The sequence below is a fragment of the Bombus flavifrons genome, chromosome 10, assembly GCF_040668555.2.
Source record: "Bombus flavifrons isolate JBK064 chromosome 10, iyBomFlav1_principal, whole genome shotgun sequence".
NCBI lineage: Eukaryota > Metazoa > Arthropoda > Insecta > Hymenoptera > Apidae > Bombus > Bombus flavifrons.
The window spans coordinates 607,223-623,553 of NC_138451.1; the positions used below are offsets into that span (position 1 = coordinate 607,223).

At 34.8% G+C, this 16,331-nt stretch overlaps 3 protein-coding genes and 1 long non-coding RNA gene across 10 annotated transcripts in view; 2 read left to right on the forward strand and 2 right to left on the reverse strand.

The window, feature by feature from the left end:
• The window catches only part of LOC138183818 (uncharacterized), a 411,340-nt gene that overhangs the window by 305,680 nt on the left and 89,329 nt on the right, over positions 1–16,331 (forward strand). The window lies entirely within an intron of this gene.
• LOC138183814 (glutaredoxin 3-like) lies at positions 4,323–6,400 on the forward strand. The gene is made up of 4 exons (XM_069121245.1): positions 4,323–4,449; positions 4,799–5,328; positions 5,973–6,079; positions 6,159–6,400. The coding sequence occupies exons 1-3, from the start codon at positions 4,400–4,402 to the stop codon at positions 6,065–6,067; spliced, it is 675 nt and encodes a 224-aa protein (XP_068977346.1). The 5' UTR covers positions 4,323–4,399; the 3' UTR covers positions 6,068–6,079; positions 6,159–6,400.
• Positions 6,367–9,638, reverse strand: LOC138183809 (RRP12-like protein). Of its 5 annotated transcripts, none has more exons than XM_069121236.1 (7): positions 8,086–8,221; positions 7,731–7,993; positions 7,494–7,657; positions 7,239–7,424; positions 7,024–7,134; positions 6,795–6,951; positions 6,367–6,723 (listed from the first exon to the last, which is right to left on the reverse strand). In XM_069121236.1, the coding sequence occupies exons 1-7, from the start codon at positions 8,122–8,124 to the stop codon at positions 6,633–6,635; spliced, it is 1,011 nt and encodes a 336-aa protein (XP_068977337.1). In that variant the 5' UTR covers positions 8,125–8,221; the 3' UTR covers positions 6,367–6,632. The 5 variants fall into 5 exon arrangements, 4 of the variants coding, with proteins under 4 accessions (XP_068977337.1, XP_068977338.1, XP_068977336.1 ...); XM_069121237.1 differs by having other exon boundaries at positions 6,795–6,954; positions 7,087–7,134; positions 8,086–8,220; XM_069121235.1 differs by having other exon boundaries at positions 6,795–6,954; positions 7,024–7,131; positions 8,086–8,219.
• LOC138183812 (RRP12-like protein) lies at positions 9,722–11,078 on the reverse strand. 2 transcript variants are annotated; one of them, XM_069121243.1, is made up of 5 exons: positions 10,591–10,704; positions 10,340–10,507; positions 10,161–10,269; positions 9,923–10,091; positions 9,722–9,843 (listed from the first exon to the last, which is right to left on the reverse strand). In XM_069121243.1, exons 2-5 carry the CDS (start codon positions 10,345–10,347, stop codon positions 9,824–9,826), a joined length of 306 nt encoding a protein of 101 aa, XP_068977344.1. In that variant the 5' UTR covers positions 10,348–10,507; positions 10,591–10,704; the 3' UTR covers positions 9,722–9,823. The 2 variants fall into 2 exon arrangements, with proteins under 2 accessions (XP_068977344.1, XP_068977343.1); XM_069121242.1 differs by lacking the exons at positions 9,722–9,843; positions 9,923–10,091; positions 10,161–10,269 and adding an exon at positions 10,902–11,078 and having other exon boundaries at positions 10,370–10,507; positions 10,591–10,826.

A 16,331-nucleotide genomic window follows, 5' to 3' on the forward strand; every position in this document is an offset into this window, starting at 1 on the left:
GTCTGCGTGGGAAGCTAATAGCGCTGTGTCGTCAGCAAATGTTGCTATCGTTATCTCAGTTGATATAGGTAAATCGGCAGTGTAGATGGAGAACAGCAGGGATCCGAGGACACTACCTTGGGGTATGCCAGATTCTATTGGGAATGTTGTGGAAGTGGCGTCTAAGCATTTAACCATGAATTGTCTATTGGTTAGGTAGGACTTTAGGATGGAATAGCAGGTGTGTGGTAGGATTTTTTTAAGATTGTATAGTAACCCTTTATGCCATATTTTGTCGAATGCCTGTTGAATGTCTAGGAATACCGCTGAGCAATATTTTTTCTTTTCAAGGGTTTGGCTGATCATGTGGGTTATGCGATGGATTTGCTCTACTGTTGAATGTTGTTTCCCAAAGCCGAATTGATTGTCTATTAGGTCTATTGATTGTCTATTATGTTGCTTTCTTGAGATTTAGGCGACTGATTGATTCTATAATCTCTGCAGAAGTGAAGGGTTCAATAGAAGAAGACATTTGGAAGGGGGAGTGCAGGTATTCAGTAATGTCCGCGGCAACTTTGGAGGAATGGGGTTTAAATACTTTAAACAAATATTTAGCAAACAGTTTGGCTTTTTCTATAGGGTTACGCGCCCATCCACCTTGCGGACGGCGGATTGGAGGGATTATTTGCGGGGGGCGCGTGAATTTTCTGGAAGCCTTCCATAGTGAGTAGTTGGAGTCAGCTGTGGGGGACAAATAGACGAGATATTTATGAAAACAGTAATTTTTGTAATTTTTGATGATTTTGGTTAGCTTTCTAGTTACGTTGTTTAGTTCGCGTTTGTCATCCAGTGTTTTATGGGTCTGCCATACCCTTCTTAGTCTACGTTTTTCTGCCATTTCTTTTTAATATGTAATAGGGATATTCACGTTTGCTGATAGAAGTCTTAGTAGGTGTGGAGAAGCGGATAGCGTTTATCATGCTCACATTTAAGTATTCCGTGGCTGCTTCGATATCTTCATTAGTTTTTAGTGAAGTTAAAGCTGAAGTTGAGTGATTAAAGACTTCTCTAAAGAGTTGCCAGTTGGTGAGTTTGTTATGAATAAAGCCATTAGGTGTATTCTCGATAATTGTTGAACTGACTGTTGCTATCACGGGGGAGTGGTCAGAAGAGAGATCAGCCGAGGAGTTGATTTGGACGTATCTTGGCGAGATATTTTTTCTTATGAAGAAGTCAAGTAGGTCAGGTATTTTGTTAGTGTCAGTGGGCCAGTGTGTGAGTTCGTATGTGGTGAGGTAGTTGAGATTATTAGTTATTATGCTGTTTAAGAGATTTTTGCCCCTTACTGTGACCAGTCTGCTGCCCCATTGGGTATGTTTGGCGTTATAGTCTCCTCCAGCTATGAATCTACTGCCCAGGATGTCAAGGAAGTTATCAAAGTCTTCTTTGGCGATGGAGTGTCTGGAAGGGCAGTATACTGCTGAAGTGGTGATTGTACCATGGCAGTCTTCTATTGCTACGTTTGTTGCTTGGAGGCAGTCTTTCTGGAATGATGGAAGTTCGTAATGCTTAAGGCTGGATTTGATTATGATTCCGGTGCCGCCGTGGGCCTTTCCACTGGGATGTTGGGTATGGTCGAAGTTATAACCATTTATTTTCAGATAGTTTTTGTCGGTGAAGTGGGTTTCAGATACGAACATTACGTCGATTTGCTGTAGTTTAAGGAAGAGTTCTAGTTCAAATTTGTATTGAGCTAGACCGTTGGCATTCCAAAGAGCTATGCGTCTTGGTTTTATTTTGCGTCGGGGCGTATTAATTTATCCATAATGAGTGTCCAATAGTGATAGCAAATTATTTATTTGTTCTTCTATTGTTTTTCTATTAGCTTTTCAAGTCTAGAGACGTTGTCTGTGTTTGGTGAATTGGGGACACTATTTTGAGAATGGTCCCTGTGGCTATTCGGATTATTTTGGTTTCCCTGTACTGCTTGGGCATAGAAGATTGAAGTAGTGGTGAATTTAGGAGGACTGGGTATTTGATTGGTTAAGGAGATTGAAGTAGTAGTGAATTTAGGAGGACTGGGTATTTGATTGGTTATCTCTTTTGCTCTGGGTTTAGGGTACTTATTTATGTACAGGGTTTTGTAGGCTGAGCAGCCTTTGTAGTTAGCAGGATGGTCACCTTGACAGTGGATGCACTTCGCTGGGGTTTCCGGTGATTTAGTGCACTGGTCAGTGGTGTACCTGCACATTTAACGCAGCGGAAGGTATGGTTGCAGTATTTCTGCGTATGACCGTACCTTCGGCACCTTTTACATTGCACTATCTCTTTTTTAACAAGCGGTGGTTCGAATTTTACTATTGACTTCATTAGACGACTGATGTTGTATATTTCCTTATTGTTAGGCTTTTGTTTTATGCCAATAAAAAATAAGGATAACGGGTCTTTCGAGACTCTATGCCTTATGTTACTAACGTTGATAACTGCGTGGCCGTGTTTTAAGAGTTCGAATTTGAGTTCATCTATGTCTGCTGAGTGGTGGATGTTGCGTAGAACCACTCGGAAAGGTCTTTCGTGTTTGAGCTGGTATGTATGAAAGTTGGTGTTCATGATCTTTAGTAGTTTGGTGAGTCTTCTATATGCATCAGGGTTTGTCGGCAGGATTTTTACTTTGTTATTGTTAGTTTTTAGGTTGTAGTCCTCTTTAGAGATATCTCTCTCTCTATGGACTTAATCATCGTTTGTATGTCGATGACATCATCAACAAATATTGGTGGGGCGGGGAATTTCTTTGGGCGTGTTGGTTTGTTGGTGGGTCTGCAATTTCCATGGAGTTGTTTGTGTATTCCAATATGACGTATCTGTTGTATGTGTTTACTTTGTTTGTTGTCTGTTCGTTCTGGATGGCGTTTGTGTTTGTTTTTGATGCTTCTATTTTTCGCTTCTTAAAGTTTTTGGCGTCATTGGTACGGGGGATTTTTGCCACGGAGGAGGTAGCGCGGAGCAATTATGGATTTGCTCAGGAGAGTGTAACACCAATTTCATCCCAACCATAAGATATCGACCCCGAGTCTTAGACACATCACCACCTTATCATCATAGCGTACATCAAGGCTGTGACGCAGCTTAGTCCACATCACAGATAAAGGGTTCGACCCCTGACCTTCGAACACTTCTCCGATTACACAGAAACTATGAGACACCTTAGTCTGCATCATAGATAAGACATCGACCCTCGACCTTCGAACACTTCTCCACATCACAACCCACACCTAGCCCCTCAACATCCTAAAACCAAAATATATATAAACCGAGACTTCACCCAGCTCGGGCAGTTCTAGTTCTTGTTCTTGTTCTAGTGGCTGTACTCATACTACCTCTTTTCTCCGGTTCAGTGTCAGCTCTGTAAGTGTTGAGATTTATAATAAAGCTTTATAAAAGAAAACTAGTAGTTGGGTTACGACTCAAACTCCTTACTACATTCCAAGTACCCATTTTACGTGACAAGAGCCTGGTCGTGATTCCTGGGCCATCATCGAGTTAGTTAATTCAAATTGAATAACTAGTCGAGAGGCTATGAGGCTAGTATTCGGGTAGAGGTTAGGAGCGTAGGATTTTTTCTCTAAAAGATAGGAACACTTGGCTGTGTTCACTTTCGACGGATGGGCGACACGTGTTGTTTTACGAACTTCATAGAGCACTAGACACACGTTTGCAAGCTTCGGCACTCAATAGTGAACTCAAGTTCACAATATGTAATACTTTTGTCTTTTCGTTCCATTTTCATTAAAAAAATGTTATATCTTTTACATTGGATTAAATGTTTTCTAAATTGTTTAAATTTAAATAATATGTGCTTTTTTTTATTGAAGATTCAAACAAAAATTAGTGTACATACATATAATTTCCTTAACAACATTTCAATTTATTTTATTCGTCAAATAACAGAGAAATAGTAACGATAATTAAGCCATAAATTAGTATTGTTCACAAATTATTAAAATAATTTAATGAAGTTTGTTGTAGAATACCATGTGTAGTAGAACTATTCTACTATAGAATGTAGGGGATTGGCGAACTACTGCACAGCCGCGGTAGTTTCGCATTTGTGAATATAAAACGTTTATAAGAGCGATGTTAAAAGTTGCGTAGAAGTTGTCGTAGTGGGGCCCGGTGTATCGCTTACACCGGTTCCCGGGCCCCTCTCGATCGCAGCCGGAACGGACATCGTGGAGGTTTAAGTCGGTTGGAGTCCGGCACTACCACGCCGCTTTTCCCCAGAAGCGACCTGGTGTCCGTGCGGATTTCCTCCACGTTAATAATAATAAAAAAAAGTTGTCGTAGTAAATAAACGAATTTGCAAAATATTTCTTGTTAATATTATCGCGTGTTTATCAATTACACAAAGTAAAGTTACAGGATGTCTACCACTAATCTTAATTCTGAACAAGAATACAAGAATTACCTCAAGTGAGTAATTCTAAATAATAAGTAATTCAGTTTCTAGAAACAATATAACCTACTCGATGAATATCATTCATTGTTTAACATATTATTGTATAAAAAATTCAGTTAATCTCAATTCAATTTGACTCGAAATATTGTTCAAAGTAGCGAAAGAAAATATTTTCTATTTTTATTTTTATGATGAAATAGATTAAATATTGCAATATAACAAAAGATAACTACGACTTTATATTATTTTCGTTCGATGTGAAAAAGTTCACAATTCACAATTTTTTATCGATGTAATTCTGTGATAAACTAAGGAAGTAGCTAAGTAGGTGATTTTCAAGGTCATGTTCGTTTGTCGTGTCAGGTCACAAGATCTTTCTGTCATTCATTTCTACGCATCCTGGGCCGATCAGTGTTCGCAAATAAATGATGTGATCGAAGAAATGAGCAAACTGGCCGAGTATCAGGGGGTTAGGTTCGCCAAGATTGAAGCTGAAAAAATACCTGATGTATCCTTGAAAGCTGGTATCAGTGCTGTACCAACAGTTGTTCTCACAAAAAATAACACCATAGTCGATAGAATCGATGGAGCTAATCCTGCAGTTATAACGCAGAAAATTAAGCGCCAATTATTGTCCGATAAAGATTCTATTTCGTTTGATACATGTAAACCTAAAGAAAAACTCGAAGAAAGACTAAAGAAATTAATAAATCAAGCGCCCTGTATGCTTTTCATGAAAGGATCTCCTACCACTCCACGTTGCGGATTTTCTAGAACAATAGTGTCTATTTTAGACTCTTGTAAGACAGATTACCAGACGTTTAATATTTTACAAGATAATGATGTTAGAGAAGGACTTAAAAAATTTAGTGATTGGCCAACGTATCCTCAATTATATGTCGGGTTAATCGGGTTTGTTGGGTTGGTGCTGGTTCTTGGGGCGCCTTGCGTTTCTTCATTAGGATTAGCCATTATAGTTGTTCAAAGGTTTATATTTACAGTAATATGTACAGGAGTTGATTAAACAAGGTTTAACTGTATAACGTAAAGTCACTCTTAAATAAACAATGTTCTCGGGTTTAACGAATCCACGGTCAACGGGACAACTTTTTGAACATTTAATTATAAGCTTTCTTTAAAAGACGTTTGCTATGACGTTCGGTATCTTTTAGACTAATCGTTTGACGTTGTGTATCTCCAAGGTGATCATACAAATAGAAGACTGACACGATCACACTTGTCAATTGCATATTGATCAGGGTTATCAACAAAATTCCAGGCACCGTTACTAGGCTCGCGTAGAGCCGTTATTGCTCCCGCCTCGGGACTTGTTAATACAACGTGTGTCCCTCAACATTAGTACTTCTACGTTCATCCCGAGACCGTGGCTACGTTCGGTGACCGGCAGTGTCACCTCAACCTCAAGTCCACTGTTATAATACTATATTGAACAGGTTAAACAAACAGTTTAACCGAAAGTATTGGGAATCTTCCCAAAATTCCAAAAGAAAGGCCCGCTATCCCTACATCTCCGACATATATGTGAATGGAGAACTCATTGGAGGATTAGATATTGTAAAAGAAATGAACGAATCTGGACAGCTGGAAAGAATGTTGCCTAAGAAGAGCTAATGCAAAAGAAACGTGAGTTTCTGTTTACATAAATATTTAAATACTTTTAGCTTAATAGAAGTGCTTAATTATAGGATCTAATTAATTCTAGGATACAATTAAGGATCATATAATTAATTTCTTTCAAAAAAAAAAGACCAGTCCCTATATTAATATAATTATTTGTAAGTTATTTTGTATCAGTTGTAAGGATTTCAATATTTGTTCTATGGAAATATGCAATAAATTAAACCATCTGTGTAAAAGGATCTTTTTGTAAGCGCTAATTTGTAGTCAACAGATTGCACAAGACAAATAAATAGTAATATAGGAATTCTTTTGCTCTATAACGAAGTCACTTTATTTTCAAACAATATGTCAATTTCTCAAGTGTTTACCTGTTAATATATTAATCCACATATGTTATAAATCGTCACAGATTTTTAATTCAATGTCATTTCTTGTACATCTTTATATTATATATTTTATGTATGTGCAAATTTATAGCCAGTGAAACCTAATCACAACTAGAGACTCATACCACAAAAGCATAGTTTTTGAACATTTTTTTATGGTAATTTATACATTAGTTTTTCCTTTGCTTCATTCCAATTTTCGCACCTTTCTTCGCTCCTTTAATAATGTTCTGAAATTTACTCGCATTTTTCTTCTTTTTCCTAAAGATAAAAATGAATCAATTCAATGCTTATCTTCAATTTAAATCAAAATTCATGTTATCATTATTTACCTTTTGTTTAATGCTGCTCTTGACAGAGGTACATAAGCATATGGATCTGGTTTTCCTTTCCTTTTAACATCACCTCCAGCCTTTGATGCTTTATATTCCGCTCCTGGTATATATTCTGTTCTTGATTTTTTCAATGGTCGATGTATTCCAGACCCTCCTGCTATGGATACCAAAATTGTTATTAAACAACAGACCAAAATTTACTATAGATTATATATTACTATTATACCTTGATACTTCAATGTGGATCCACTCCTTACGCTAATGTTATCATAACTATCGCTATATTTACGTTTTTTATCCATTGCTTGCGACATGGCTACAGACTGAACATCTTCTTCTGATCATGTAACATAAAAATTCATTGGCTTCGTTCACTTGTTTCTTTGAATTACTTTACATTTTGCTACAATTCCTAACCCCAAATCTAACCCTAATTCTTACCATAATCGTCTTCTGAATCACTGTGCAACAAAATTGCAGATTTATTCTTTCTCTTGGGTTCTGGTTCATTATCTTTCTCATTATCTACTGTGATAATAAGACGGCCATCAGACGTAGTCTTAAATTCACGATCTTTCCGTTTTATAGCCGCTATTCTTGAATTTATAGCGACTGTAGGTTGCGTTGCTAAAAAATTATTTTGTGAATTTAATTCCAACTTCGACTAATCGAATTTTGAAAAATATCTAGACTTACTTGATATATTTCGAGCAGCCGCAGGATCAACGAGATCAACGATCTCTTCATTCTCATGAATCCAGGCTTCCTTTCGCGATGTTCTTTTCTTCCTTTTCCTTGACTCTTCATTGTCCATATCTTCAACGAACTCATCATCGCTATCCGCCAATATTTCTTCCATACTGAATTTTAATAAAGATTATAGAGTTCTTTCGGTTTAAGAAAAATTTCGATTAAAGTAAAATACAAAGTTACCTTTTAGGTTTTCTCTTTGCATTGAATTCAGTATCCTCGTCATTTTCTTGTTTTTTCAATTTCCTCAATTCTCTTTTCTTTTTCTTCGCCTCTTCTGCCTTATTCATATTTCTTAATCTCTTATGTAACATCGCATTAGAAACTGGAATCATGCCAGAAATTGTTTCCATTCCGTATTTTCTTATTAACTTTACGAGAATATCTCGTACTTTTTGTCTGAAATGCCTATGGCAGTCATCGTTCATTGCACATAAAGCGTCTATCTGCAAATTCATTAATTCGTTTTTTTATTGAGCTATATGGGATTTCGTTACTAACCTTTTATTGTTATTAATTGAACGCCTTTGTTACTAACCAACAATTTTAAATTCAAAGCAGCAATCTGAGATGGCATCACAGTAATATAGACTTTGATATATGCCAATGCAGCTTCTGCAATTTCTCTTGTCGGACTTGTAACAAAAATACAAGCTTGTCACAAGATTTCTTTAACTGTCTCTATACCTAAAGATCCTGTTGTAATATTTTTAATATGCTATTATTTATTTTCATACGAAATATTTATTTTAACTTTAGTTTGAAATAAACTGTACCGTTGTAATGATAAGTGATAGAAGAAAGTGCCAGCAAGGATGCGGTACAATACTTTTGTACATTTTCTATCGCACCACTCAAACCAACCATGAGCATATTAACATAATCTTTAAGATGTGTAGGATTTCCTAAAAATTTCTCGGCAATAGTGTTTAAAAGTTGATATGCAGAAGTTCGACATTTCGTATTTAAATCTTTTAAATAGATTACTGCTTCGGGCACAATGGCTTCTAAGAACTTAGTTTTCTCAAGTTGTGGATGAATTTTGATCAGATGAATTAAGCATCTTAATCGTGCCTAATTAAAAAAAATGAGTAAGGCTTATTTGTTAAAATTTTCATAAGAAATTGATATTATAGAGCAATGTTTGTAAGTTAGCACTTACTCCTCTGCTTGGTTTTGCGACTTCAGTAGCCGAGGATATTAATAATTTTTGTATCTCGCGTCTGTATTGAACTACAAACTCTTTACACGTTTCCTTCTCACTGCCACATATCTCTTCTAAAAACCTGAAAGAACATACAAGTAAAAAATAATTTTTGTTTTTGCAGAAAAGATAATTAAAATATTTAATTCCAAATATATTAAAAAGTTACCTATATGCTTTCTTCTGTTCCTTGGTTTTAGAAATTTCTTTAAGAAGTGGTACACACATATCGTAAAACGTCTTTAATCTATTAATGTCAGTATAATTAATAAATAATCTTATTATATCGTGAATACTTTCTTTGAAAAAATCGTCGACATCAGGTTCTTTCAACTTAAATAACGCACGATCGAATAATTCGTGTACCAATTCCTTATCCGTAATTGTAAGATACACCTGTAATTGTACAAAATATTAGTTAATCTCTTTAAAGAAAATTACTTCTTCTATTCACAAATTACTCTTATTGTATCATATGTAGCGAAGCGTTGTCCTTCTTCGTCAGTACCAAGTGGCTTAGTAGTGTATAGATTTAAAAACAATGGTAAATAATTCTTTGCAAATGTAGCTAGTTCGTGTATATCTTCTTTTTTGTCGTCTTCGACTGCTTTCGTTATTAATCTTCGTAAGGCAGACATTATCGACATCCTTCAATTCTTTCTCTCATTTAAATTTGTTCCTAACAGTTTAGCTATATTCTAAACAAGATAAAAGTTAAGTTATCTCATGGATACTTAATACTATATCTTTTATATTTATCTCTGATATATACCTTGAAATTATCTTTCACATCGGTAGCGTTGTTGCATATACTTGGTAAAATAGCCCAGACTTGGCAAACGAGAAATTCGTAAGTTTTTCCGCCTACAGGTTCGGTTGCTTTTTTTCTAAAATTGAGTATAATTATCATTAAAAATATCAATATAAGATAATTTATACTCTTATAATAAAGATAGATTAAAATACTTACTCGCACAATGCAACGATAGGTAGCAATGTTTCCATGAAGAAAGTAAGTGACCCACCTAGCGCACAATCTTTCAATAATGGTAGTAGCCAAGTTCTTTTTAAATTAATCGCATTGTCCGATACCTATAAAATAGATTTATATTACTGTAGTTATAAAATAAAGTTTTTCTTTGTAAGCATAATCCGGTTCATATAGAATTACTTGCTTTCAATGGAATCAAATTTAGTACTGTCTCCGGTCCTAGCACTCTTATCGCAGCTCCAATAGCGTACTCAGCGTCATTTTTCGACGCAAAATTGTAAGAATCACGTAACTCAGCAAGACTTTTTAATATCTCTATTAATTGCGGACTTCTCGCTTTACCAGTTACCTGTAATAAAAGGGAACGTTGAATTGTACAACACTGACAAAAGGGTAAGAAGCAGAAAATCGATATTACCTGAAACAGTAGGGCTATTAAATGAAGAATATGATACCAAGCTTCCAAATATTGATAACCTAATGCTTGATGGATCATAAAAGTTATCTGATTGATAGTGTCCTTATATCTAAAAGTTTGATATAAATGATGAAATATAAATAATAGATACAAAGAATAATAATTAAATCCAATCTTACGTTTTCATTGATTCTTCGGTTTCACATATTTCACCGACACAATCTTATAATAAAATTTTTATCGTGTGCGAAGAACCAGATATAACTTCCGATTTGTCCGAAAGCCACAATTGCATGCATCTGTCTAAAATTCTTGGTAAAAGAACTGCGCATAAATTTAATGAATTGCTATAAAGGAAAAATACATTCAGCAATTACTATCTCTTCAATAAAATTGGATATAAGGAGTTTAAATATAAAAGTTTGTTTACTGCGCTAAATTTAAATACGCTTCTTGCATTACGGTTAGCCACGCTAAGGTTGGTTGTGTATCAGTTGCCGGAGGTTGATAATCATATAAGGCACTAATGATTTGCCCATTTCTTTGTACTGGTAGAATAGCTTCTGATGGTCGAGAAACGAACAAACCATGAAAGGTTTGTAGACAACATGAAGTTACTAACACATTTTTCATAGTCATAAGCTTCAATAAAGATTCACTGATAGTCTGGAAAACAAAAGTTCGTAATAAAAGTTGTATAATATAAATATATGTATTTCCTTAACAAATGTTGACAAATACCTTCACATGAATCTTTGGTAAATGATGGAAAATGTCTTTTAGTAGTGTAAGGACATGAAGAACATTTGTAATACCATCGTACTCGGAGTCAAGTTGACCAATACCGAATTTTGCAATGTATGGAGTAGCTGGATGATATCGCGGTAGGTTTTCACCTTTCATGATATCACCTCCTATAATTATTAACATTGTAACATTAAAGTTTATCAAAAATTGATTTATTTGAAATTTACTTGAATAATTTCTTCATTCAAATTTGTGCTACCGTTTAATATGGCACATATTCCATGTTGTGCTGATTTTCTCAATTGTGGTTTACAATGTATACTAAATGACAAAATAGCCTCTAACACTTGCATCGTAGATGAACTAGACCATGTGGCTGCTTCTTGTGCTCGAAGGAGCACAGATAAACAATGAATACACTGTGAAAAATGAAAAATATAGATAGCATGCCTTGGTGTAATATTTGAAATCATATGAAGAAATAGAATGAAAAACGATTTACATGTCGAAGTACTTTAAGTACTCTTCCGACGATGCATATCTAACAAGGATACGTAAGAAAATTCCACTTGCAGCTCCAAATTCGATATTTAAAACATTTTTTGGCACAGTTTTTAGGCCCATGCCTAATAACGAGAGCGTGGCTGCGATTGACGTATCCGATTCAATCGCTACCAAAGTGCTCATCTAAGATATGAATATTTATAATTAGTTTGTCCATACTTTTGTTAACCCTTTCAAAAATTGATTTATTTGAAATTTACTTGAATAATTCCTTCATTCAGATTTGTGCTACCGATTAATATGGCACATATTCCATGTTGTGCTGATTTTCTCAATTGTGGTTTACAATGTATACTAAATGACAAAATAGCATCTAACACTTGCATCGTGGATGAACTAGACCATGTGGCTGCTTCTTGTGCTCGAAGGAGCACAGATAAACAATGACTACACTGCGAAAAATGAAAAATGTAGATAGTATGCCTCGGTGTAATATTTGAAATCATATAAAGAAATAGAATGAAAAACGATTTACATGTCGAAGTACTTTAAGTACTCTTCCGACGATGCATATCTAACAAGGATACGTAAGAAAATTCCACTTGCAGCTCCAAATTCGATATTTAAAACATTTTTTGGGACAGTTTTTAGGCCCATGCCTAATAACGAGAGCGTGGCTGCGATTGACGTATCCGATTCAATCGCTTCCAAAGTGCTCATCTAAGATATGAATATTTATAATTAGTTTGTCCATACTTTTGTTAACCCTTTCAAAAATTGATTTATTTGAAATTTACATGAATAGTTCCTTCATTCAGATTTGTGCTACCGATTAATATGGCACATATTCCATGTTGTGCTGATTTTCTCAATTGTGGTTTACAATGTATACTAAATGACAAAATAGCATCTAACACTTGCATCGTGGATGAACTAGACCATGTGGCTGCTTCTTGTGCTCGAAGGAGCACAGATAAACAATGAATACACTGTGAAAAATGAAAAATATAGATAGTATGCCTTGGTGTAATATTTGAAATCATATGAAGAAATAGAATGAAAAACGATTTACATGTCGAAGTACTTTAAGTACTCTTCCGACGATGCATATCTAACAAGGATACGTAAGAAAATTCCACTTGCAGCTCCAAATTGGATATTTAAAACATTTTTTGCGACAGTTTTTAGGCCCATGCCTAATAACGAGAGCGTGGCTGCGATTGACGTATCCGATTCAATCGCTTCCAAAGTGCTCATCTAAGATATGAATATTTATAATTAGTTTGTAAATACTTTTGTTAACCCTTTCAAAAATTGATTTATTTGAAATTTACTTGAATAATTTCTTCATTCAGATTTGTGCTACCGATGAATATGGCACATATTCCATGTTGTGCTGATTTTCTCAATTGTGGTTTACAATGTATACTAAATGACAAAATAACATCTAACACTTGCATCGTGGATGAACTAGACCATGTGGCTGCTTCTTGTGCTCGAAGGAGCACAGATAAACAATGAATACACTGTGAAAAATGAAAAATATAGATAGTATGCCTTGGTGTAATATTTGAAATCATATGAAGAAATAGAATGAAAAACGATTTACATGTCGAAGTACTTTAAGTACTCTTCCGACGATGCATATCTAACAAGGATACGTAAGAAAATTCCACTTGCAGCTCCAAATTCGATATTTAAAACATTTTTTGGGACAGTTTTTAGGCCCATGCCTAATAACGAGAGCGTGGCTGCGATTGACGTATCCGATTCAATCGCTTCCAAAGTGCTCATCTAAGATATGAATATTTATAATTAGTTTGTAAATACTTTTGTTAACCCTTTCAAAAATTGATTTATTTGAAATTTACTTGAATAATTTCTTCATTCAGATTTGTGCTACCGATTAATATGGCAGATATTCCATGTTGTGCTGATTTTCTCAATTGTGGTTTATAATGTATACTAAATGACAAAATAGCATCTAACACTTGCATCGTGGATGAACTAGACCATGTGGCTGCTTCTTGTGCTCGAAGGAGCACAGATAAACAATGAATACACTGTGAAAAATGAAAAATATAGATAGTATGCCTTGGTGTAATATTTGAAATCATATGAAGAAATAGAATGAAAAACGATTTACATGTCGAAGTACTTTAAGTACTCTTCCGACGATGCATATCTAACAAGGATACGTAAGAAAATTCCAGTTGCAGCTCCAAATTCGATATTTAAAACATTTTTTGGGACAGTTTTTAGGCCCATGCCTAATAACGAGAGCGTGGCTGCGATTGACGTATCCGATTCAATCGCTTCCAAAGTGCTCATCTAAGATATGAATATTTATAATTAGTTTGTGCATACCTTTGTTAAAACTTTCAAAAATTGATTTATTTGAAATTTACTTGAATAATTTCTTCATTCAAATTTGTGCTACCGCTTAATATGGCACATATTCCATGTTGTGCTGATTTTCTCAATTGTGGTTTACAATGTATACTAAATGACAAAATAGTCTCTAACACTTGCATCGTACATGAACTAGACCATGTGGCTGCTTCTTGTGCTCGAAGGAGCACAGATAAACAATGAATACACTGTGAAAAATGAAAAATATAGATAGTATGCCTTGGTGTAATATTTGAAATCATATGAAGAAATAGAATGAAAAACGATTTACATGTCGAAGTACTTTAAGTACTCTTCCGACGATGCATATCTAACAAGGATACGTAAGAAAATTCCACTTGCAGCTCCAAATTGGATATTTAAAACATTTTTTGCGACAGTTTTTAGGCCCATGCCTAATAACGAGAGCGTGGCTGCGATTGACGTATCCGATTCAATCGCTTCCAAAGTGCTCATCTAAGATATGAATATTTATAATTAGTTTGTAAATACTTTTGTTAACCCTTTCAAAAATTGATTTATTTGAAATGTACTTGAATAATTTCTTCATTCAGATTTGTGCTACCGATTAATATGGCACATATTCCATGTTGTGCTGATTTTCTCAATTGTGGTTTACAATGTATACTAAATGACAAAATAGCATCTAACACTTGCATCGTGGATAAACTAGACCATGTGGCTGCTTCTTGTGCTCGAAGGAGCACAGATAAACAATGAATACACTGTGAAAAATGAAAAATATAGATAGTATGCCTTGGTGTAATATTTGAAATCATATGAAGAAATAGAATGAAAAACGATTTACATGTCGAAGTACTTTAAGTACTCTTCCGACGATGCATATCTAACAAGGATACGTAAGAAAATTCCAGTTGCAGCTCCAAATTGGATATTTAAAACATTTTCTGCGACAGTTTTTAGGCCCATGCCTAATAACGAGAGCGTGGCTGCGATTGACGTATCCGATTCAATCGCTTCCAAAGTGCTCATCTAAGATATGAATATTTATAATTAGTTTGTAAATACTTTTGTTAACCCTTTCAAAAATTGATTTATTTGAAATTTACTTGAATAATTTCTTCATTCATATTTGTGCTACCGATTAATATGGCACATATTCCATGTTGTGCTGATTTTCTCAATTGTGGTTTACAATGTATACTAAATGACAAAATAGCATCTAACACTTGCATCGTGGATGAACTAGACCATGTGGCTGCTTCTTGTGCTCGAAGGAGCACAGATAAACAATGAATACACTGTGAAAAATGAAAAATATAGATAGTATGCCTTGGTGTAATATTTGAAATCATATGAAGAAATAGAATGAAAAACGATTTACAAGGCGAAGTATTATGTACTCTTCCGACGATGCATATCTAACAAGGATACGTAAGAAAATTCCACTTGCAGCTCCAAATTGGATATTTAAAACATTTTTTGCGACAGTTTTTAGGCCCATGCCTAATAACGAGAGCGTGGCTGCGATTGACGTATCCGATTCAATCGCTTCCAAAGTGCTCATCTAAGATATGAATATTTATAATTAGTTTGTCCATACTTTTGTTAACCCTTTCAAAAATTGATTTATTTGAAATTTACTTGAATAATTTCTTCATTCAGATTTGTGCTACCGATTAATATGGCACATATTCCATGTTGTGCTGATTTTCTCAATTGTGGTTTACAATGTATACTAAATGACAAAATAGCATCTAACACTTGCATCGTGGATGAACTAGACCATGTGGCTGCTTCTTGTGCTCGAAGGAGCACAGATAAACAATGAATACACTGTGAAAAATGAAAAATATAGATAGTATGCCTTGGTGTAATATTTGAAATCATATGAAGAAATAGAATGAAAAACGATTTACATGTCGAAGTACTTTAAGTACTCTTCCGACGATGCATATCTAACAAGGATACGTAAGAAAATTCCACTTGCAGCTCCAAATTCGATATTTAAAACATTTTTTGGGACAGTTTTTAGGCCCATGCCTAATAACGAGAGCGTGGCTGCGATTGACGTATCCGATTCAATCGCTTCCAAAGTGCTCATCTAAGATATGAATATTTATAATTAGTTTGTCCATACTTTTGTTAACCCTTTCAAAAATTGATTTATTTGAAATTTACTTGAATAATTTCTTCATTCAGATTTGTGCTACCGATTAATATGGCACATATTCCATGTTGTGCTGATTTTCTCAATTGTGGTTTACAATGTATACTAAATGACAAAATAGCATCTAACACTTGCATCGTGGATGAACTAGACCATGTGGCTGCTTCTTGTGCTCGAAGGAGCACAGATAAACAATGAATACACTGTGAAAAATGAAAAATATAGATAGTATGCCTTGGTGTAATATTTGAAATCATATGAAGAAATAGAATGAAAAACGATTTACATGGCGAAGTATTATGTACTCTTCCGACGATGCATATCTAACAAGGATACGTAAGAAAATTCCACTTGCAGCTCCGAATTGGATATTTAGA